Raw genomic sequence first — 22903 nt, 5'->3', positions numbered from 1 at the left:
TTGATCACATTGCAAAACAAATAAATGAAGTAATCGGTGCTCTCCCCTAAACCCCAGTCACTCTCCTGGTGTCCTGCTTGTAGATCACAGGTAACGGCACTGAAAAATAAAATACAATTTGTGTTTCGATTATTTACACTTCTTTTATATCTGTTCAACCATTTTTCCCTCCTCCTCCATCACTTATTATTTGTCTTTCTTGCTTCTGCCAGGTGTGTTTTTGTTACAGTGGGATCAGAGAAGAAGAAATAGAAGGAGAACAGGAAGGTGGCGGATGGCACGGCTGTGAGTGACAGATTAGAGGTCCTGACAAGTGACCCATTTAATAAGGTCAGTCACATGACAGCAGCACAATAAGGCAGTAAGCATGTCGGTCACTACCGGAGACACCGTTGGATACAGTAGATAAACAGACTGGGTCTGTGAATGAATAGTGATGACAAACATTAGATTGATGAGATTTATTACATCCTTTATATATGGAATTTTCAATTTGTAAAAGGGTTATCAATAACCCTTTTATGAATTACATGACCCGGATGACTGAAAATCATTACAGACAGGAAATACTCAAATAAATCTGTCTGTTGTCACACTGAAAATCTGGTTTAGGTTGCCCCTAAAGGTGCCACAGTACTAAAGTCTATTGCCACCAGTAAAAAAAAAAATAAATCCCATAGTAAATTATTATTATGAGGTTTTTAAAAAGTCCACATTATGAGAAAAGTCAAAATTATGAGATAGAGGTAATTTTGACAAAGTTGGAATTCTAAGATAAAAAAAGTCATAATTATGCAATAAAAAGTTGAAATCATGACACAAAAAGTAATAATTATGAAATAAAACATTGACATTGTGAGTCATAATTATGAGTTATGTAGTCAAAATTATGAGATTAAGAGATAATTATCACATAAAGTTGGAATTATAAGATAAAAGGTTGAAGTTGTAAGATAAAAAATAGTTGAAATAATTTCTTAAAAAAGTCAAAAGTATGAGCTAAAAATTCAAAATTATGAATCAAATATCAGAATTATGAGATTGAAAGTCAAATTTATGAGTTTAAATGTGGAATTGTGATGAACAAAATATGATATAAAAAGTAAATTATGTGATAAATCCTGAAATTATGAGCGAAAGTCATATTACACTATAAAAAGTCAAAATTGTAAGAGAGAGAATTAGGACCAAAATTCAGAATTGTGTGATAGAAAGTCAAAATTATGAGTTGAATGTCATAATTATCAGACACAATAGAAATGACATTAAAAAGTCTGAATTATGAGATGAAGTCAGAATTATTAAATCAAATGTTTGAAATCATGACAAAAAAAAATCATAATTATGAGATATTTATTTATGATTTACCATGGATATGTTTTGTTTTTTTTTTCTTTTACTGGTAGAAATGGGCTTCCGGAATCACTTGTGACACGTTCATTCACTCATCAGTCTGAAGGCACATGAAATAAAATGTAATCACTGTAAATTTTGAATTTAATGTAATCCAGATATTTTCTTGCTCTCATCCCCTCTGTCTCATCCATGCTGTCACTCACTGTGTCACTTTGTCGGTCTCTGTCTCAAGGTTACTTTAGTTCACTGGGAGTGTCTTACTGTACCACGTGATCCTGATGCAAAGTTACTCTGTGTCAAAGCTGCGCTCAGCTGCAGGGACTGCATGGTGTGATGTAGGCTATCATGGACTAAAAATAACACAGCTTCATTTAAAATAAAACGTTCAAAGCATGTGTGGAAATACACAAACGCAAATTATAAGCATAGGCAATCGTTTAATATTATAACGATGATGATTTAAAAGCCCGAATCCGTGGCTTTTTGAGACAACTTCACTAAACTGCATGATTGTTTTGCAGTAAATCTTGAGAATAAAATTAATATTTCGTTAATCCGTTTGCATCCAGTACAGACAGGCATCCCCGGTAACCTTGGCGTCGATCGCATCTCCCGTCTGATTTATAAACCCTCTCCTGTCAGCAGCAGGGGTGTCTCTCTGCCATTACGCAGCAGCCAACTGGGTGAAGGTGGAAAATCCACCAGCAGCAGCAGCAGCAGCAGCAGGAAGGATGCTTCAATAGACCGTCGGTCGGGGTCTGTTTCTCCACTCAGCACGAATCCTGCCGGACAGCACCGCCATCCCCCTGCCCAGGCAGCTCCCCCTCTGTGCTCTGTCTCAGATATATTGTCGCCCCCCTCCCTTCTTAATCTCCCAGATTGTCGGCGACTTGCTGCAGTCGATGCTGCAGTTTTGAGCCGCTCCTGCACCGGCACCGCTGACTCAATGAGAAAGACATGCTCGCATTCGTCCTGGTCTCTGGGTCGCTCTGGATTATATTAGGTGAGTTCTGAGTATCTGCTCGTATTTTCAGTCATTTTGGTGCTATTTTGTTTTTTTTTGTTTTTTTTTTGTTTCTTTTTTTTTTTAGCACGGCAGGGCTGTGGCTAGACGCGATGCACCTGCAGGGGCTGAAGCACATTGTGTATCATTCACTGCCGGCTTTTTCATTCATCAGCTCTGTGGTTTTTCTACTGCTTTAAAATCCTGTTTCATCCAAAATTTAATGATATTCTGTTGCTGCATTTTGTGTTTTATTTGCACGATAATGACACCAGTGTCATTTTTTTTTATTTTTCTCACACTACACGTGTGTAAACCCAGCCTCAATGCACACGTGTGCTATCTCAGTTTAGCAGGCCCTAGCTGCAACCACGGGGCTTGAATTTCTGCTCCGGTTCTTATTATTTATCAGTGCAACATGGATGGATGCATCCAGGTTGGCTTTACCTATTATAATCAGGTGCAGTGGGAGTGGACAAGCTGCCATGCGGCTGAATACATGTGGGTCATTTTGCACATGAGTAATTTAATTTTTCATGTCAAATTTGTGAGTGTCTTATGTTGAAAATCCACCATTTACAGAAAGGGTTGCTCTCATTGTGATTCAACCGGGATAAAACGTGTGCATTTGAGGCCGGCCAGCTGCTAAGGTCGTGTGACATTGTGCGTAGAAACCGGACACACGTCATTTAAAAAGGAAAAAAACACCTATCAAGGTACAGTCTCACGACCTCCTGATGGGGCTGGTGTTCCTACCCAAACGAGGCTGCACAATCATCCATATATCTTGCTTTTATTTCACATAAAACGTGTCAGTTTGGTAGGAAGCCGGTTGTAAAACTCAGCATTTTTGTCTGTGATGTCCTCCGCCACGTCTCAGTGATGGAGGGGAGGGAGGATGAGGAAGGATGACGTGCTTCATACAACCGCAGATGATTGGACGGGAGCTGTCCAAGAGAGAGGGGTGCTGAAATAATGCGGTCGTATTTTAGAGGGAAACCCTTGCGTTGTGAAACTCTCGCGAGAATTGTATAGTTTGTTACTTATTGTACAAACTAACCGTGTTTTATAATGTGACAACATTGTGGGTAAGATTTGGGTGGGTTTAGAGCCAAAGGCCGCATGGTTAGCGTTCGGGAAAGATAATGATGTGGGTTACAGCAATCACTCTCGCGAGATTTTATCGCGTGTCTGGGGTTCCTTCTAAATACGACCAAATCCTGCGGCCTACCGGCAAACTAGAGAGCACAGCATGCTCCGTTCTTACCGACACCACCCCCACCCTGGTGTACAGAGCCGGTTTAGGGGCATCGAAATACTTCAGAGAGACAGTCCTTGACCTCTAACCGACATTATATGCACAGGAGGAGACTTTTTAAGCGTATTATCCCTTTAAAAAATGTAATTTAAAGTGGTACAGAACCGATTAGAGGCGTTGTACGGCACAATAGCGGAGGTATATTGCTTCATGTGTCGTGAAATAAAACGGCGTAAATGTTGAGTGAAGGGTTTTTCTATCGTATCATGGTGGTAGATTACACACAAAGCTAAGTTTTAAAGCTAAATATGCGCGGGTGTGACCGTTGATTTCTCCGCCAAAGAGTATAGATCTTTGGTAGCAGCTGCACTGCGTGGTTGCTAAGTTACCAACAACCAGTAACAGTTGGGATTTTGGTTGCCGCATTAATATTAAAACGTGCTGTTACAGGCCTGCGGGCGTTGTATATTTGATTTAAAAAAAAAGACAGCCAATCAGAATTGAGGCCCAAAATTTGTTTGAAATATGCTGAATTGATTGGTTGAAAAGTAAAAGAGTACAGTGCAGCCGATAAAAGGACCCCCTGGGGGGATTCATGCCACCTTTAACCTGTCATCACATCCCAACACCCAGCTGCTCCTCACTATAAATAATTCATTTTAATCACCATCTAGTGCAGCCCCACGCAGCATGTAAACCTATTCTTTTTCCCTCCTCAATATTTAATTAAAAAGGATGGTGGTAGTGGTGGTGGCATCGCCCCACTCTGTGGCTAAAAAGTAACCAGTGATGTTTTTGTATTTGAGCCCCGTGCCCACCAGAGGAATAATGGCTTGTAACTGTAAGGGATTGCACCAATAAAGATTAATTTTTAAACACGGTTAAATCTTTAAAGCTCAGTTTTGTTTAAAATGGCTGTTTTTCTAAGAAGGATAGAGCAAAATAATCAAGCTCCTCAAAGAAGTCAAGGGACAAGCTTAATCCAATTGAGTTTTCTCTTTGTTATTTTACAGGAGCATCTGTTAAAACAGCCTGACAGTCTCTTTCTTCCTTACTGTGCTGTCTGTTTTTTGTTTTTCTATTATTTGGCCATATTACTCCGGCAATTCAGCCAATAAGTTTTTCTCTAGGAAAAATTAGAGCCTCTCTGTCGAGCCACTGTGAATAGGCTAACAAAGCTAACTAACTTTTGAACTCGTTAGCAAACAGTGTTATATTTTGTTAACTTTCTAACTAGCTACCAAACAATGTAATGTTTTAAAACGTTACATTGTTTGGTAACAATGTAATGTTTTATTAACCCTTTTTTTTTTAGCTAGCTAGCAAACAGTGTAATGGTATGTCAAGGAAAACAAACAGCTGAAAGTTATCATCTAATATTATACAATCCTGGTTTAATCACTAACAACTACACGTAAGAGCAATTTAATGTTTTAATTTAATGAGTGTGGAGCCATTTTTAGATACTTTACTACCGGATAGATTACAGTATTGCATCATGTAAGGGATATTTAACAATGCGCAGGTGATTATTTAGAAAGAAAGTCTACATGAGAAATTGATCAGGCTGCCATGGGCCTCGCACAAATGATATTAGGTCCTAATAATGGCTAAATCTCTAATAATGGAGTGGTCACAAGTGTTCTATTTAGGGCCTTTCTACTGTCAGTCATCCTTTCTGAATTGCCATGTGATGAACCGTGGACTAATATTTTCTTGAAAGTGTCCAAAACTTGATTTTTCAGTGTACCATGCGTGCTGCATTTTCAGCACCGTAACAAGACAGAGGGAGGGGAGTCAGAGGGATTGTGAAAATGTTGAAAACCTGCAAATTAAAGACACATTGCATGACTGCACAATATGACAGGATAAATGCTGAGTGTTAAGTCTTGCCTGCTGTGTAATGAATGTCAGTCACTGTGCACTTGCACTGAGTATTAGAGGTTGTGATTTAATTATACCAAGGCACATTCCTGAACAGCTGCGCATCTGACAGGTGATTTTTGTTTTAATTCTGCAACAATCGTATGTCAAGGTGGTCGTTTTGGGATCTACTTTACCTATACACGAGTACTCTCAAGCCTCAATCCTGGCGTAATCAATATCGTGCTCTCAGATCCACATGGCAGCTTTCCGTCTGAGTGGTGTTTTGCTGTCTCAGCATTCTGTGCATCCTCTTCCTCAATATTGTGGGATGCCGGGCAGTAATGGCTCAGCCTAATGTGCTGAACCAGGTCTGCCCGTCTGTCTTACGAGTACAATATACAGTACTGTCTGATGGGGGTTTTTGTTTGTAGTCCAGGGGTTTGTGAAATTCTATCTCATCTGAGTTTAGAGGAGAAATCTGTAATATATTAACTATAATCATAATCATAAAATGATTGAATCATCATCTCTGATGACAACACCACAGCCACGGTGTCCTCATTTGAAATTTCTACTCCAGGCTGGATTAACTGCTTTAGTTTGTCTGTTTCACATTAATTAGAGATCAAATTAATTCAGAATGTTTGCTGAATGAGGAAATGTCTTATTATGAGTGGCAAGAAATCATTAATAACCTTTTAGACAGAGTAGATTTTCATAACTATATAAACTGAGCAATATGTGAATGGAGTCGGGCAGGCAGTGAGACAGACAGCCGCTGAACTCAAACTCCAGAGTGTGTATTTTCCGAGCAGCGAGCTTTTGTTTTCAGGATAACGAGCTTAACCTTACACTGACAGACAATTGACCGTTATAATCAGCTGATCAACTTGCAGCACAGGACTTGTCCTCGCTCGTTATCGTCAATTTTCAGTTTTCACCGCATTGATCCTGCAGCCTGACGGAGCTTTCTCACATCTGGAGAGGAGGGGGCGTGGGGAAACAACTGGATTTAGGAGTTTTTGTTTTGTAAAAACATGTTTTCTAAACTGCATTTAGGAAAAAAAAATCCTATCTTACTATAGGTTAGGAATTTAGTCATTACAGAGCTGTTCTAACTGAAGATTTTTCTGAGTGAGGAAGTTATGATGGCATCTGTCATAAATTTGAAATAACTGCCAAAATTTGGCAGCAGCACATTAGACACCGTTAGGTCTGTACAGCAATGACAGTTGAGATGAGGAACAACATGACCTCTGAAATATGACAATTCAAAGGCTGCTCATACTTTTTGATGAAGCTCTAAATTTCTCAAACAATGTATTAATGGGTGTATGTGGGTATATTTGACAGAATTAATGCCCCTGGCTAATTAAAGTTAAAATGAAGAGTGTCAATCGAAGAATAAAGTTTACAGTTTGTATTTCTTCAGTCACAGCCATGAGTTTAGAAAGTATTTCTACATTATAGGACTTTTCCTATCTTTGAGTGAAGATAATTAAGTTTTTTTTTCCTGTAATGAGGCCCCTGCTCATTTCAGTAAAAACCCTTCCAGACGCCTTGTTTAATCCTAAAATCTCAGTGTTTAATTTCATAATTAATCAAAAGGAGTTTTTTTTTAATCCCTTAACAAGGAACAATGGAGGAGGCAGTAACATCCAGCTTTTAACTTGTTGGTTGTCAGCAGTTTTGTTTCATATCCTTAAAAATGTAGCCGTGGCCACAAAGGCCCCCGTGACAGGATGCATAGTGAAGAAATTTAATGAAAGTGGTTTTTCCCTTTCAACTCGAAGGATTTAACATTTTCAGCATTAATCAGCATGAATGGGTAGGCCTGCAACTCGGTTATTTTCATTATTGATCATTTTATCAATTGATCAATTAGTTGTTTGCTCTATAAAATGTCAAAAAGTGGTGAAAAATGCTGATCAGTGTTTTCCAAAGCCCAAAATGATTTCCTCAAATGTGTTGTTTTGTCCACAAGCTAGAGGTAGTAAGTTTATTGTCACTGAGAATTGAAGAAACCAGAAAATGTTAAAGGTGAAATCATGAAATGAAGACATTTAAAAAGAAAATCAGTCTCGTAATGATTAGTCAATTATCAAGTCATCTGAGGATTAATTTTACAGTTGACAGATTATGGATTAATCAATGAACTGTTGCAGCTTTAAAAATAAGTGGGTAGTTTGGGATATTTGAGGTTTGGATGAGGAGCTATTCGATAGTCAGTGTATTAACTACAGTAGATGCTGTTTTGGAGAAGCAGAGAGGAGTTCCAGTATGGAAGCTGAACAATGTACTGCTGTGTACAGGTTCAGCAACAAAAGGTATTTTAGCCCCTTGAAAAAGGATCCACCTAGAGTCTGCGCTACAGTTGGAATATTTTCACCACCTTACTTTGTTGTCAGACAGCCTTTTCTGATGAGAAACTGCCATTAAATTAGCCAAATATCGCTTTCTCCAAACCAACCAAACTCCACAGGTGAAATCAGTCATTTCACCTCCCAGAAACGGGAGTTGCCGCTCCACTACTGCCTCGATCTGGTAGTTTGTTTGTGTCATTGCGTGACTTCAGTGAATCCAAACTATCCTTTTAAAACACCAAAGTCACAGACTAACAGAAACAAGCTAACGGATTGAGGCAGCGGTGGACCATCAACTCCAGTGATCTATGAGGCAAAATTACTGATTTCACCTATGGAGTTTTGTTGGCTTGAAGAGAGCGATGTTTGACTCATATAATGGTGGTTTCCTGCTGGAAAAGGCTGTCTGATGCCAAAGTAAAGTGGTGACGAAGTTCTAAATATAGCCTACACTTACACAGATATTGATTTTTTCGTAGGTGGGTCTTTTTAAGTGGCTAAAATACGTTTTGTCGATGACCTGCTGAACTTCTTTGATCAGCTTCTGTGCTTTTGCCCCTCTCAGCTTCTCCAAATAATCCAAACTTTTCTTTATTATCCCTTTAATATAGCAGACAAGTGTGTTTTTCCTTGCTTTTGTTGTGTAACAATAAATATATCTACCTTTTATCTTGTACCTTGTACCATTGCAACCCTTTGGTCAGACTGACATCTACAGTACCACCCCTCCCTCTCTTGCTTTGATAGTCAAATCAAACTGGAAGCAGCCTTGTTTAGTTGTTCTGTGTGATTTGTTTAAATGTGCAAATATCAACAGTGTAAGCAGACATGCATATTTGCATATGTGTGCCTACATGTGTATATATATTATGTGTCATCCAGCGAGTGTCATTTAGTGAAGGAGAAGATGAGCGCTGCGTGTTTTAGGCAGGGGGAGGGTGTCAGATGGAGAGAGAGAGTGGCGTAGGGAGGGGTGGGTGGGTGTGGTGAGGCAGAGCGCAGCGTCTGTCGAGCTGAGGGTGGTGTGATACGGAGGCCAGCAGGGCCCAAACGAGGCCATCTCGCTTGCCTTCCTCTTGCTTGCCTCAGCTTAATCTGACCGGTGGCAATGGGAAGGTAATCACTAGTTTGCACAGGGTGATGTGATATCCGCCTGAGGCCCCTTGGCACACCACGCACACATTCTCACACACACACATACACACACGTACACAGACACATATCACACCTCACCGGCTGCCTGGCTGCCTCCGACGCCTTTGTAAGTGCTGCTGCCTAGACCACAGCTGCTTTAACCCTTCTGCAACGCAATTACAGATTAGATCTTACTAGCATTTGCTTGCTTTTTATGTCTCTTTTTACTTTTGCTTCAGCACTGCATCTTTGACTTTATATATTTATTTTATGCTTTCATTCCTATTACTTCTGTCCTCCACAGCTTGTATGAGTCTGATTTTATTTTATGAACGATAACAGCAGTTACCTGTTGTGCTGCATCTCAGTTGAGGATGGGAAGTGGCTGTTGTTGTGGGCACATGGTGCAACTGTGTCTGTGCTTGTGCCTCAGTGACAGTGACAGGGAGAAGTTGTGGTTTGACTCTTCAAGGGTGGTCTAAGTAGGTGAATTGCAGACTCGCAGTAAGGAGAGTGTGACAGAGAAGGCGCTGTGCAATGATGATTAAGCATTGGTTGTTAAAATAGCAAAAAAGAAAGATGCAGATGCATTGATGTGAGAGGGAAAAAAAGCGTTTAAGGAATAAGAGAAAGCCGAGCAGGATGTCTTTAAATAGAGTGCTGTAGTGAGGTTACTACTGGTCATCTGTCTCTGTGCTAATAGGCTGTAATCTCCCCACGCTGGACTCTAATCATTGGTGACGTCCCTCAGATGGGCCGATGGGGTGGGGCTTGAGGATGAAGGAGGGTTGCGTTTCCTCCGCTTTAAGCCTCAGAGGTCACAGGAAGTCGAGCTGGCCCATTCACAAGCCTCCATCCCTGCAGTACCCACGCTGCACCAAAAAATCTTTGCAAAGTGGGGTCTTCCCGAGAGAGGAAGAGGAACGTGGCACGAGAGTACAGATGAGGAGCTGCTGCATTAAACAAATGCCGGCGCAGCAGATAAAAATCAATATTTTGACAAGTTTTTTTTTTTTATGCATGTTGTTCAAATGGACTGAATAATGTGTTGCTGCATGGAAAGCTTTCACTCCATCCTCAGGGAAGCCACAATTCAGAGGCACTTTAGATGCCATTTGTGGGATTGTAACGTTTAAAAAATGTCCTTCCTTTCCCAAAATGCTGCCACTTCTGGGACACATTTAGCTCTTTATGTGAGTGGATACAGCTGGTAATTTTTTCTTCTACTCATTGTAATTTATCACATCAAGAGCTATTTTTTTTTTTTTTTTTTTTTTTTTTTTACAGATTGTGCGTGACAGCCAAAGCAGGTGATCAGGAGCCAAATCCACCAAAACTAATTTCATGACTAATAACAATAGAACAATTTTTTGAGATGTAAGATTAACCTTTACAATCAGACAGAACATTTAAAAAATGTAGTGTGATTAACCCCAAAGATAGACGTAAAATTATTATCTCAATCTATCAATCAAGTCCAAGGTTAGCGATAAATACCCTCCTCAACCCCTTTTTTTTTTTTTTAACCCTTTCCCCTTTTTCTTTTCTTTCTTTGTTCTGGTTGAGTTCACATCTTTTAGTTTTTGTATGTTATTTATTTACTTATCTTCAGAAAGTATAAAAATGTGCAAAAAGAAGAAATTATGGAATTATGAAGTTTTTCTCAATGAAAGTCAAGTCAGTTTTTACTAATGTAATTTTAATGTGATTCCATTCCTCAGTATATAAGCGTGTTTACTGAGCCTTTTGTGTGAACTGATCAGCTTTAGGATCCTCAGACTCAAACGTTGTAACTGAACTCGCTCACATTATTCATCTTAAGCTCCTTCAAGTTAGTTTAGTCTTATGTGCCACTTATTTACGGCCCTAAAGATTTCACTTGCTGATCCATTTTATAGCTGAAATAATTATTATTTCTCTTTTTTCTGTATAAATACTATGTATTATTTTGCGTAGTATAATGCACATATTTTTACACACTTCCTATGTTGTCTGTTTCTTACAATTCCCTCTGCTTATATATTTCAAATTTTGTTTGGAGCAACTGTAATGCAACCCAGTTTCCCCTTGGGGATCAATACAGTTTTTCTCATTCTGATTTAACCTGAGCCCGGTTCCAGTCAACCAATTAAGCTAATGTTTCCATTGAATTTTCACCCAACAATGCCTTAGAAAAAAAAGAGTTGCATTAAATCACCATAAGGATTTCCTTAGGATGTTGTAAGGGGAAGTCCTTTGCCTTCCTTTTCCTATTCCTTTGTGCATTGTAAGAAGGTCCTTAGAAACATTTCCTCAGAAAAACTTAAGTGATCCCTACCAGTCTCTAAAAAGTGAAATAATTTGGTGAACATACCAAGAACCATTTTTCAGGAGAAGAAAAATACCCACTGGACACTATGTGCAACGTGTTAGCATGTTGTGTCATAAATCTCCTTGCCTGAAGTCGGTTTTTATTTGGTCCTATACAAATAGTTTTATTTGTTAACAGTTATCAAACACCAACAAAAACTTAAGTTAATTGCCATGTTTAATGGAGGGCTGCAACATCTATGAAATGTCAGAAAATAGTGAAAAATGTCCATCCCACTTTTTTCAAAGCCCAAAGTGATGTCTTTAAATGTCTCGTTTTGCCTAGAATCCAAAGATATTCAGTTTTTGAGTATTTGAGAGGCTTCAAACAGTATTTTTTTTATATATATATAATTTATTTATTTATTTTTTTTACTAATTTTGCATGAAAAATCAAAACAGCACTTTCAAAATAGTTTAACAGTTTAACTCTTTATGTTTTTTGGGGTTTTTTTTAGCTTTTGCCTGGTCCTTTTTTAGCTAGTTAGCCAAATGTTAATATAACTGTCTCATATATTAACATTAGCTATATCCTTCTATCGAAATCTGTCAGTCTATTGATTCCTGTCGATGCTTCTTGCTGTCACAGTAAGATTTTCATATTTCTTCATTACATCATCTACAGCTTGTTGAAGAACATGTTTCTCAAATTGATTTTGTCAGTTACTTCTTGTCACATCATCTGCTGTAGGTTTATTACTTGGAGTATGTGCTTGTTCTTTCCATAGTGTTTGAGGAGAACAACGTTCTCGTCTTCTGTCCAGTTTGGCTTTAATTTTTCTTTTTTTTCTCTTTGTTGTCCATTTCAGAGAAGCTAGCTACCACTGAAAATAATGCTGTGAAATAACATCAAAACATGATGATGTGTACATGTGCATTCTCCCAGAATGTGCATCATAATTAAAGATATTCTGGGATGTACATTTTCCCAAAATGAGTGTAATTTATGGCGCTCCCAAAGAATGTGTGTGGTTTGCTTCTGTATTCCTGCATATCCTCCAACAGGGTTGTTGTGAACCAGTTTATTTACTCTTCACTTTAGGTGTGATGAAGTAGCCATTTAGATTGTTTCCACCCAAACTCCCTCCACATCCTTGAACTTGTAGTTGTGCGCTGTGCTTCTGTCACTGTAGTCAACAATCTCACTTCCCTTTCCCATTTGTACTGTTTTTAGCTAATTAGATAAGTTTGAAGGTGGTTTAATCAAGTGGGCTCTGGCCCTTATAGGATGAAGCCCTGCTCATTCAGGCATCCTGTAGCATGCACACAACTCAAATGTTTATTATTTTTTAATCCAGCTGCTCGGGCACAGTATGTGCTCTAAATGTTTTGTAACGGATATGACACAGGTTGTATAATGTTCCCTCAGTACAGCGTTTGACTGCGCACATCTGTCAGGCTCTCCGGCCAAGTGTTCATCACCTGATGTTCCCTCCAAGCCGGACATTGATTGACACTGCAGCTGCATTTTTCTGTCAGTCTTGATTGTGTTTTGTTGTCCTGGCTCGTTTCTGTCTTCTTGACAGAACTCACTCAGGATTAGATTTCAGTGTTAGTTTATATTGATCCCATCTCTCCTTTACAATTCAGAACATGACAGACGGTGTTATTGGATATCCTAAATAAAATCTCAGTATATGATCAACAACAAGCATTTTATAAAGTATGAGTCAAAAGAGAAGTTCATGGCTCTTTGAGAGAAAGCTACAGCGGTCTGCAGCAGTAGGAAGACTTTTGAAATGCTAATGTTTGTTGTGGTCACTTAAATGCATCACTCTGTTGGGGAAATTGTGTTGCTCATGTAAACAGTTTGATCATAACTCAAAGTTGCCTTATTAGCTTGGTGTGGACTTGAGTCACATGTGTTTCGGAACCAAAGTGTGGGCCAGCGGATGAGGGGTGTAACAATAATTAAAAGTAACCTAGAAAAAAGAAAGAAAACAAACTGACAATGAGCGTCTTTGCTAGCCAAGGAGGCTTGCAAGACACATGCTAACGAACACTAACATTAATGCTAGCCTGCCACGACTGGACTAGACTGCAGACATGCAGACCAAAGTCTGCCGAATGGCCCACTGGCCCTGTTCTGTCGCAAAACTCCCTGCTTCGAAACATTGGTGACAGCTGCTGCCAATCACTGCAGCTGCAAGGAGGGGGAGGTGCAACACCTGGACACAGGAGAGAAGTCAACACACACTGTGGCACGTAACGCATGACTTGGCCGGTTTCACAAAGATATTTTAGACTAGTCTGTTGTGTTAAGGCGTAAATATACTTGCTTTTAACTACGCGTTCGCATACGCATCCCTACGCTTCATGGCTGCCTCATGTATCCTGCGTCCATTTGGAGCGATGGTTGTGCGTGTCCTCAGAAATTAACGCTACGCATACGCGAACGCAAACATATGGTTAAGCAGCAAGTATTTCTCCAGCCTTAGAGTTGGTAAGAAAAAACGTAACACAACGAAAAAGGATGTAAAAGAAGTTACAAGATGAAAAATGGTGTAAAAAGACAAAAAAAAACGTAACAAATGAAAAACTACATAAAGAAGTAACAAGGCACAAAAGTCATAATGTGACATAAAAGATGTTACAAATCAAAATGGCATAAAAGAGTCTTTTTTAGCACAAGTATCTGTGCTTATACTTAAGAAATTTTATGTGTACTTTTGCCTCTGCTGCAAATTTCCTTCAGGCAGGTACAGTATATTCATTGGTGGCTTTATAATGGATCAGTAATGATGCTTTAAACTGCAGCCTGTGTTCACATCAACAGTCCCTTCACCTCCGAGCAAGACCAACCTCAAATCAACCTCCAAAATGCTCGAGCTGAAAATGCCGCTGCGGGGACGACAAAGATTTTCATGGTGCGATGTGCTCTTGATTCCACAAATTAAACCCAGAGGTTGTTGAGTTCACATGCTGACAAAGGTCATTGTTGTTGCTGATGGGGATGCTGCCGACCTGCTGTTGTCCTGTCGCACCAGCTGTAGCAACAATCTTTGCAGAAAGGCAACGGGGATGGACTTGAATGTGTGTGTGCGTGTGGTGTGTTTTTTAGGTTACTACAGGACAGAGCCATAGGCTGTAGTGGGGAAAAGGTTGAAACAGCTGAGCAAATGACCCTGTTTATCCAAAGTAGTCATGCAAATTTAAACATGCAGCCTGATCTCAACTGTAAGATCCATTTTCTAGTCTCCCATTTGGGAGACATTTGAAATCAAATTCGGTTTTGAATTTTACTTGAGCGGCTAAACGTTCATTCAGAGTGCCAGTGTGCTGAAAAAAGATCCTGTAAGTCATTGTAATGAGAAAGAATGAGAATGAGAAATAGTGAAAAAAGTGTGTTAATATCTCAAAATAATAAGAACATTTCTCAAAATAATGATAGATATTAATTATTTTGATAAAGTCTCTCATTATTTTGAGATAAGAACTCATTACTTTGAGCTATGTAAGGTATTATTTTAAGTTTCTCATTGTTTTGAGATACTTAGTTTATATTTTGAGAAACTAAGTCATTTTTAAATGACTAAGTCAATATTTAAAGAAAATTTCTCATTTTCTTGAGATACACAGTTATTATTTCAAGACAAGCAAGTCATTGTTTTGTGAGTTTCTCGTTGTTTTGAGACACTAAATAATTGTTTTGAGATACTAACATTATTTTAAATAATTATTATTTACATGACATGGTTAAGCCATTATTTTGTGGAAGCTTTTCATTATTTTGAGATACAAAGTCACTCTTTTGAGATGAGCAAGTGAGTGAGTGTTTCTCACTAATTTGAGAAATTAAGATATTAAACTAAGTCAATATTTTGATTGCCAATTCATTATTTTGATAGTTTCTCATCAGTGTTGTTTTCGTTAACGATGACGATGATGAAATGATTTTGTTAACTCACCTTTTTTCATGACTAAAACGAGACGTGACGAGCTAAACATAGCTCTTTGATGACGAAAGTATGTTTGTTTTCGTTGACGAGAAGAGACGAGACAAAAATGTTAGTAGCTTGACCATAGGACTATCAAAATGCATGGCATTTCCTCCAACTGTGCGTGCAATCTGTCTGCCAAATGCTGATGATATCAACAATGCACCTGCATCCCGTCCTTGTTTGGTCACGCCCACCGCCGGGCATGCACAGTGCACACCGGGCCAGTCGCAGACACAGTTAATGGACGTCAGCACAAGGGCGGAAAAGACTTGATGATTTATGGATATACTTTACACATAATCCAGCAGAAAATAAAACCGATTGGAAAGTCTAGGCTAGCACTATCAAACTGGTAAGGAATCTGGTTATTATACAAAAGTGTTAAGAGAGTTAACTGTTGCTTTATGAATTGCAACATAACCTGTCAACCTCAATTACAATTTCCTATAACTGTATTGGCCTAAACTGGCACAAACTTAAACACTGTTTTTCATTATAATGACTTGCAGGATCTTTTTTTGTCTCGTCCCGTTGGCAGAAATGGGTTTCCATAAAACAGAGACATTAAATGTGTGTCAGATTTCAGGGTGCAAACATGGTCTTTAGAGGACTGCCAGCTTGTTTCAGCTGAACCTGCAGCTCCTCCGTCAATGAGACGGCGTACTGAGAATTCACTTCGGGGTCACACTGAGTGAAGGATACGCTGGTTATCATCTAAATTACAGGGGAAAAGGGGGGCAGGGGACTGAGCTTCTTGAATCTCACAGGCTTTTGGTGACATTATAGTGTTTTCAGCCCAAATATTAATACTTTGAGGGAGTCGGCTCCTCAAATGGGACACAGCCGCTGTGTATAGTCAACCCTGCTCTGTCTGGACACAGTCTGACACACTGTCTGCGTCGTGTACAGTTGAGGTTTAAGTGAGAGGTTTATCAGAGGAGGTCATCAAGTTTACAGTTGATGTGGGTCAGACTCTGCTCTGAACATTTCCTGCGTTTTATCTTTTATATTATAAGAAAACTGATTTTTTTTTTTTAAATGCAGATGAGAGCAGAACAAAGAGAGCAAGACACAAGACGAGCAGTTAAGTGTTTGCATCTCTCCTGGTGGCCAGTTAGGCGCCTGGCAGGCTGCGCGTCTCCTGCTGCTGCTGTCGGGAGATGTGGCGTGATAACATGCCTGCACTGTAGCATTGGCTGGTTCCTTTAACCCTGCAGGCTCCACATGGGAGCCTGTTTCTTCACAAACAGGTGCCAAAGAGGGGGGCATCGGTATGAGCTTGAGTACGAGCCGACAGATGTGGATTAATTCCAGATGTTGTCCCCACTACAGCTTATAAACTATGAAAGTTTAAAAAAAAATGCATCTAGCATTGCTCTGTAGAGATAAGCAACAAAGATTTTTTTCTTCTTTCAAATGAGATGTGAGATGGCACCTCATTTAACATATTATATATTTATAAAGAGCAGGATAATCTTAAACTGCTTAATAGAATCCAACAGAACAAACAATATTAATAAAATCATAAAAAGTCAGGTGTCACTGACTCTACAATCCCAATGCAAGGCTTGTTCAAGTCCCAGAGAGCATTTCTCAGCTGAAGAGACATTTACAAAGCGACTGGTCACAGGTGAAAACGATTTCAAAAAAGGCTCAGTAGTGACAGTTTAAAGTCTAAAATTGAACCTTAAGATTTAAACCAAATATCACCAGGATTTGCAACATTTTCTATTTTCTACAATGTACAAACAATAGCCTGTTGTCGCTTTGGAGCCTAACCAAGAAACGCCAGCCAGAAAAAATGTCCTCACACTCGACTCAAATCTCAGCCTGTTCTCATTCCCAACGTGTCACACACCAGTGTTTTGTCACTGCCAAACTGCTAAATTTATTATGTCGATTCTATCCATTACCTCACACTGATGGACTCCATTATATCGTGCTGTTTTGTATAGTTCTGTGGATGTTGTTTTTAATTTATATTTTAAAATAAAGAACGGTGTAGCCTCGTCTCACAGCAGCAGGCAGCAGCTAATCTTAGAGTCAAGTGTCCTCTATAGAAAAAAAAAGCTTCACTAGGTGTAAATTTCACCATTATTTTGTCTTTGAAGAGGAACAACATCATAGAACATTGACAGTTCTGACTTTAGCTGTGAAAATATTGTCATCATCCAAGAACTCAACATCTAATTTAAAGAAACCCTTACAGGTAAGACAAAACGCTAACTTTATTTACACCGCCCATCTGCTGACATTAGCTACACAGACCAACCGCTAACATTAGCTACACAGACCAACCGCTAACATTAGCTACACAAACCAACCGCTAACATTAGCTACACAGACCAACCGCTGACATTAGCTAAACAGACCAATCACTAACATTAGCTACAAAGACCGACTGATATCATTAGCCACACAGTCTAACCGCTAACATTAGCTACACAGACTGACTGATATACTAGCCGCTAACATTAGCTACAAAGACAAACTGATATCATTAGCTACAAAGACCAACCGCTAATGTTACGTAATGTAACGTGATTTTTGTTTTGTGAGTCACTTCAGAGATGTCACGTGACATTCACCATATAATATAATTATTGTAACCCCAAACATGGTCCCATCCTAAACCTATCCAAATAGTATTTGTCCCTAAACCAACCCAAACCCAAACTGTGTCCATTTCACAGTGTTATTCGAGTGTTAAACAGGCTTTCTGGCAGCATCTGTTTCAGCCGAATGGTGGTGATAAAACATCAGTATGTGATGAGTTGGGATGAGAGCAGGCTGCAGACCCCAGCTGCTTGGATGAAATTCCTGTGTTTTCCCCATTCATCCGTCCTATCTTCCTGAACATACGGACTTAGTCACTTATTTATAATATATCTCTGACACCCTAAAGTCTTTCTGCCAGAAAGTTGAAAGATCTGAAGACTGACTTCTCCCAGTGCTGCATGTCTCAAAACCTGTCCACTTACAATGTCCTAGAAGCCTGTTGTTAGCAGCACACAGCCGATACGGTTTCTTATTTATGAAATTTTATATGAAATATGTTGAAATATGTCTTTGTGTTGACAAGATTTCACCTACCAGTGAAATATGACTTTGGAGAAATACCTTCACACTAATGAAGCCTACAACTGAACAAATTATCAGAATGATTAAACAAATGTGTGTTCTGTGTAATCACATTTTAGCTGGTTGAAAAGGGACAAATATCACCCAGTTTTCAACTAGAAAAAAACGTTGACAACCCTGTTGTTGCTCAGTGGGGCGTTTGTGTCGGAACACAACAACTGACACGTCGGAAAATAATCTTTCTTACTCCTTCAAGCCAAACTCAGCCTCCTGTATCCCAGCTATCTACACACAGCAGTGTCAGTGGGTTATGAAGTCTGTCTATATTTAGAGCTGGTTGAGTGCTGTTTTCCCTCCTCTGCCTCCCTTTATCAAACACCAGCCATTACACTGTGGCTCCGTCCTCCCTGCAGCCAGGCCACACGAGTCATTGAACCCCACACAAAAGCACATGCAGGGAGCTGCGTCATATCTATGTCATCCACGCTGCCCTCGTCAGATCGAAGCATTCCCACCGCGGTGCATCAGCGTTCATGAAGGATATCTGAATTTCGATGACAAAATCAATCGAGCATGCAGGCCGACACCCAGACAAAGCAAGTAAATGAATATGTCAACTGTCATATTCACTAATAACACAGATCCTTTGAAGTTTCATCTCAGCTTGGATCAGTGCTGTGAAAGCTATTTTATTAAAATCCAGCTGCAGCTGAAAATTTGGAAACTTTGAGTCAGTGTGTCTCTTCAGGCAGTCCTTCCAGGAAGTTGCGATGATCACAACAGTTAATGCAAATTCAATCAATCTCCGTGAATTCTTCACAATCTTGCAATTTCTTCCAATCACAGCAACTTTTCCGCAAAGCTGACCAATCATCGTCGCTTCCCATGAGTTCCACCAGTCATAGCAGTCCTCAACACAAACGTCATACATGAACGTCTCATTGAACTGACTCAGTGTTTTATTTCTTAGACTTTTTTTGCGCTATTATTGCTTTATTTTCACGGGTGCCAAAAAGAACATAAGGTTTGCAACTGTTATTGACATTTATCAATGCTCTGTGCACTTTTATATTTTATAATGTTGTGCTGAGTCTTTTTTTTACCATATTTTGCAGCCCTAAAATCAAGCACAATTTTCTTGAATTTTGAGCCTTTTTGGTCAGATTATTTTGGACATTCAGACTGTGGGTTTATTCTCCTTGGAACAGGTTGCCATAGAATTAGGATCAGGAATAGAATCAGGCATTTTAGGCCTCAGCGATCTCATTAAAAAAATATCTGCACATTTGTGGAAAAAGTTTGACCTTCAAAGGAGAAATATTTAATATATTTACTGAAATGAATCATAAAATGACCCTGATACGTCATCAGAGATCAAGGAAACATATCAGTTGAAATTCTTGTTTCTCTGAGATAAATGCTGCAACCAAACATGAAATGAAATCTCTATTGCAGGCTCCAACTCACACTTTGGACTGCTGTGCTCGTTTTTTGCACAGGCAATTCCTACATATTTCTATTTGAATTATAGAAACCCTATTAGGCAAATAATTTATATAACTATCTTAGTGGTTATCTGTAGTCTCGATGTATTTCCATTAAACAGAAACCTGATAATCATCTCAAAAATGACTATTGTGAAGATTAAATGCGTTTATCGTCAGGCAGCACAGCCAGAATCTACCATCAGATCTCTTGTGGGATGCAGTCCGTGGTCACTCCACAGTTGTAGAACGAGTCACATCACTGTTTCTGTATCAGATGAGGTGAACGATGGCGCTTTTGTTGACGTTGGCCCGTGAAGAGAAGTTTTGTTTGTTTGTTTTTCTATAACACGCTCCAGCAGTTTGGTGTCATGACGGCACGACACAGACATGGAAATGATCTCGTCTGTGTGTGTGTGTGTGTGTGTGTGTGTGTGTGTGTGTGTGTGTGTGTGTGTGTGTGTGTGTGTGTGTGTGTGTGTGTGTGTTGTGCTGTGCTGTCTGCCTGCCTGGCACTTTGTCATTGATCTTCCTATCACAACTGCTGAGATACATCTGCTGTAAATATGGAACAATACAATGTGAGGTGCAGGATATGTGCTGTAATGTGGAAAATGAAGCGTATGATAGGATAACATCCGCTTGCTCTGTGCAAAGCAAATTAAATATGAATGTCAGCTGTATTTTTGGCTTAGAAAAAAACCACAGCCACATTAAAGGGATAGTCTGAGTTTTTTGCATGCCGGCACGCCTCATTTTGGAGAAGCAGCAGGAGGAAACTAAAGAATGCACTGCTGTGGACAGGATCAACAGCAAAACAAAACCTTACACTAAAAAATGGAAACAGCCGTGAAAATTGAAGTTTCACAAATATTATTTTGTCTTTTTAAACATCTCAACGCATCAGATTCTTTTTTGTGTTTGTCTAAGAAATCAGCCAAATCAAAATATAATATAATCAAGTAATCTAGTTAAATAATTTCAATTACAAGTAATCCATTACTAATCAATGCATTTTATGCTTGATTTCACCCAAACATATACAGACATGTAGACAGTCTTTTAAAGGGAGACACTGCACTGAAGTACTGAGCAAATGGATAGACTTCCATAGACTTCCATAGACCTATATAGTCTTCTATAGACTTATATAGACTTATATAGACTTATAGACTTCTATAGATGCTGTAGGACTCAGCAAAAACAGCAAAGGTGGCTTTGGACACACCTTGACTAAATTAAAACCACTTTGCCTTTTTTTGGTTTTCTGATATAGAATAATTAAATAAAATTACATTATGAGGTGTAATATAAGCAGTGGTGGACAGTAACTAGGTTACTTGAGTACTGTACTTAATTTTTTGAGTATCTGTACTTTACTTTACTTTACTTTTTTTTTGGAGGGGGGGGGGGGGGCTTATGACTTTCACTCCACTACATTTCAAAGACAAATATTGTACTTTTGACTCTTTGAAGTCAGCTGTTGCTGTTTTTTCTTTTCTAAAATGCGACCGGCCACACGCTATGTTCCTCACAGAAGGAAACCAGTCACAGAGAAAAAGAGAAATAATTCTAGGTAGGGTTTTAATGTCGGATTGTTTTTATCATGGTGAAAAATACCACATAATTAATGTATATACTGTCCCTGAAGCCAGAAAGAACCCTCAGGTATTTAACAGACTCGGAGAACTCCTTACAGTTGGCTTCGATCTAATTTTATGTGATGATTTTGATACAGTGACAGAATACGACAACACCTGTCCTTTTTGTTTTTGATTGCATTTCTCTGCTGAAGTTTTAATAGGTGTTTCTATAGGCTTTGTGTAGCAGAGCTGTTCTACAAATGTATTGATATTAGAAAATGTACTTTGTAATTTGTACTTTTGAATACTGAAGTATTTTTAAAAGTAAGTACTCTAGCACTTTAACTCAAGCAAAATTTTGACTGAGCAACTTTCACTTGTAGTTGAGTAATATTTGACCAGGAGTATCTATACTTTGACTCAAGTACTGGGGTTGAGTACTCTGTCCACCACTGGATATAATATTCTGTTCATTAGGTGTTTAACTTCACTTTTCAGATGTTTCGCTGTCAAGAAAGTTTCTCAGAGCTCTCAATCTGTTCTACATACTTGAGTCTGTGCCAATTCATGTCTTTGTGGTCATTAAATTTAATTGACCCCAGTTACGCCCAGTGGGAGACTTAATGTACTCAACGGGGCAGGACATTTTATCCTGGAGTAACCTTGACACTCTGCTTCTACATCCAAACACGTGGCAACGAGCAGCGTTTTTTTGCCCAGAACCGTCATCAGATGGTTTGTGTTTACTACCATGCTCATCGTGCAACAATTCCCAGCAGTTGGGCAGCTCTGAACCCCTAACAACATTACTGAAACTGCAGCACAAAAAGGGGACAACAGAAAAGGGAAATATCTGATTGATGCAGATACGAAAAGAGAAGCAGGGAGTCCTGCGGTATTCTAGAGGCAGTTCTGTTTTCAGACACATCAGAGGGATCCCTGAAGCTGTGGTTTTTCAGTTACAGATGGTAGTTTCTATCTGAACAGAAACTCAAGTTAAGTTGAATTAAGAGGATTCGAGCCTGAGAAGATTTTGGGAAAGCAGCGTCAGGGAATTCACTGTTACAGCTCAAGGTACTGTGCTTCTGACTTGAACCAAATTAGGCGATGAGTAATAGCTGTGTTACACTTTACAAATGACTGTTGCTTCTTGCTGACTGCGTGTGTGTGTGTGCGTGTGTGTGTGTGTGTGGGTGTGTGTGTGTGTGTGTGTGTGTAAGAACACTTAAGTAATAGCATGTGGGCTTTGTGGTGATGCCGAAAGATGAGTGAATTAGTAAGTTTTGACCATAAATAAAGAAATAAACTCGTCAATAAATTTGATGTTAATATTTTCAAATCATAATAAAGAAACTTTTTATTTCTGTTAAATGAATAGTCTGCATTATTTGAAGTGAGGTTGTATGAGGTTTTTATCCATCACTGTATTACCTACAACAGATGCAGGTCTGCACACCTCCAGCTTAGCTGACAGCACAGAAGCTT

At 39.1% G+C, this 22903-nt stretch overlaps 1 protein-coding gene across 1 annotated transcript in view; it reads left to right on the top strand.

The window, feature by feature from the left end:
* The first annotated feature begins 209 nt into the window (after positions 1-209).
* The window catches only part of acsl6 (acyl-CoA synthetase long chain family member 6), a 62855-nt gene continuing 40161 nt past the window's right edge, over positions 210-22903 (top strand). The window contains exons 1-2 of the mRNA XM_084729946.1: positions 210-330; positions 2002-2359. Of these exons, the coding sequence (XP_084586072.1) occupies positions 2314-2359 (46 nt within the window). The 5' untranslated portion in view covers positions 210-330; positions 2002-2313. The remainder of the gene's footprint in view (positions 331-2001; positions 2360-22903) is intronic.

Source organism: Lutjanus erythropterus, chromosome 11 (assembly GCF_056507025.1).
Source record: "Lutjanus erythropterus isolate fLutEry1 chromosome 11, fLutEry1.hap2, whole genome shotgun sequence".
NCBI classification, from domain to species: domain Eukaryota; kingdom Metazoa; phylum Chordata; class Actinopteri; order Lutjaniformes; family Lutjanidae; genus Lutjanus; species Lutjanus erythropterus.
The sequence above is the reverse complement of the archived record's forward strand: the minus strand, read 5'-3'. Positions and strand labels throughout refer to the sequence as shown.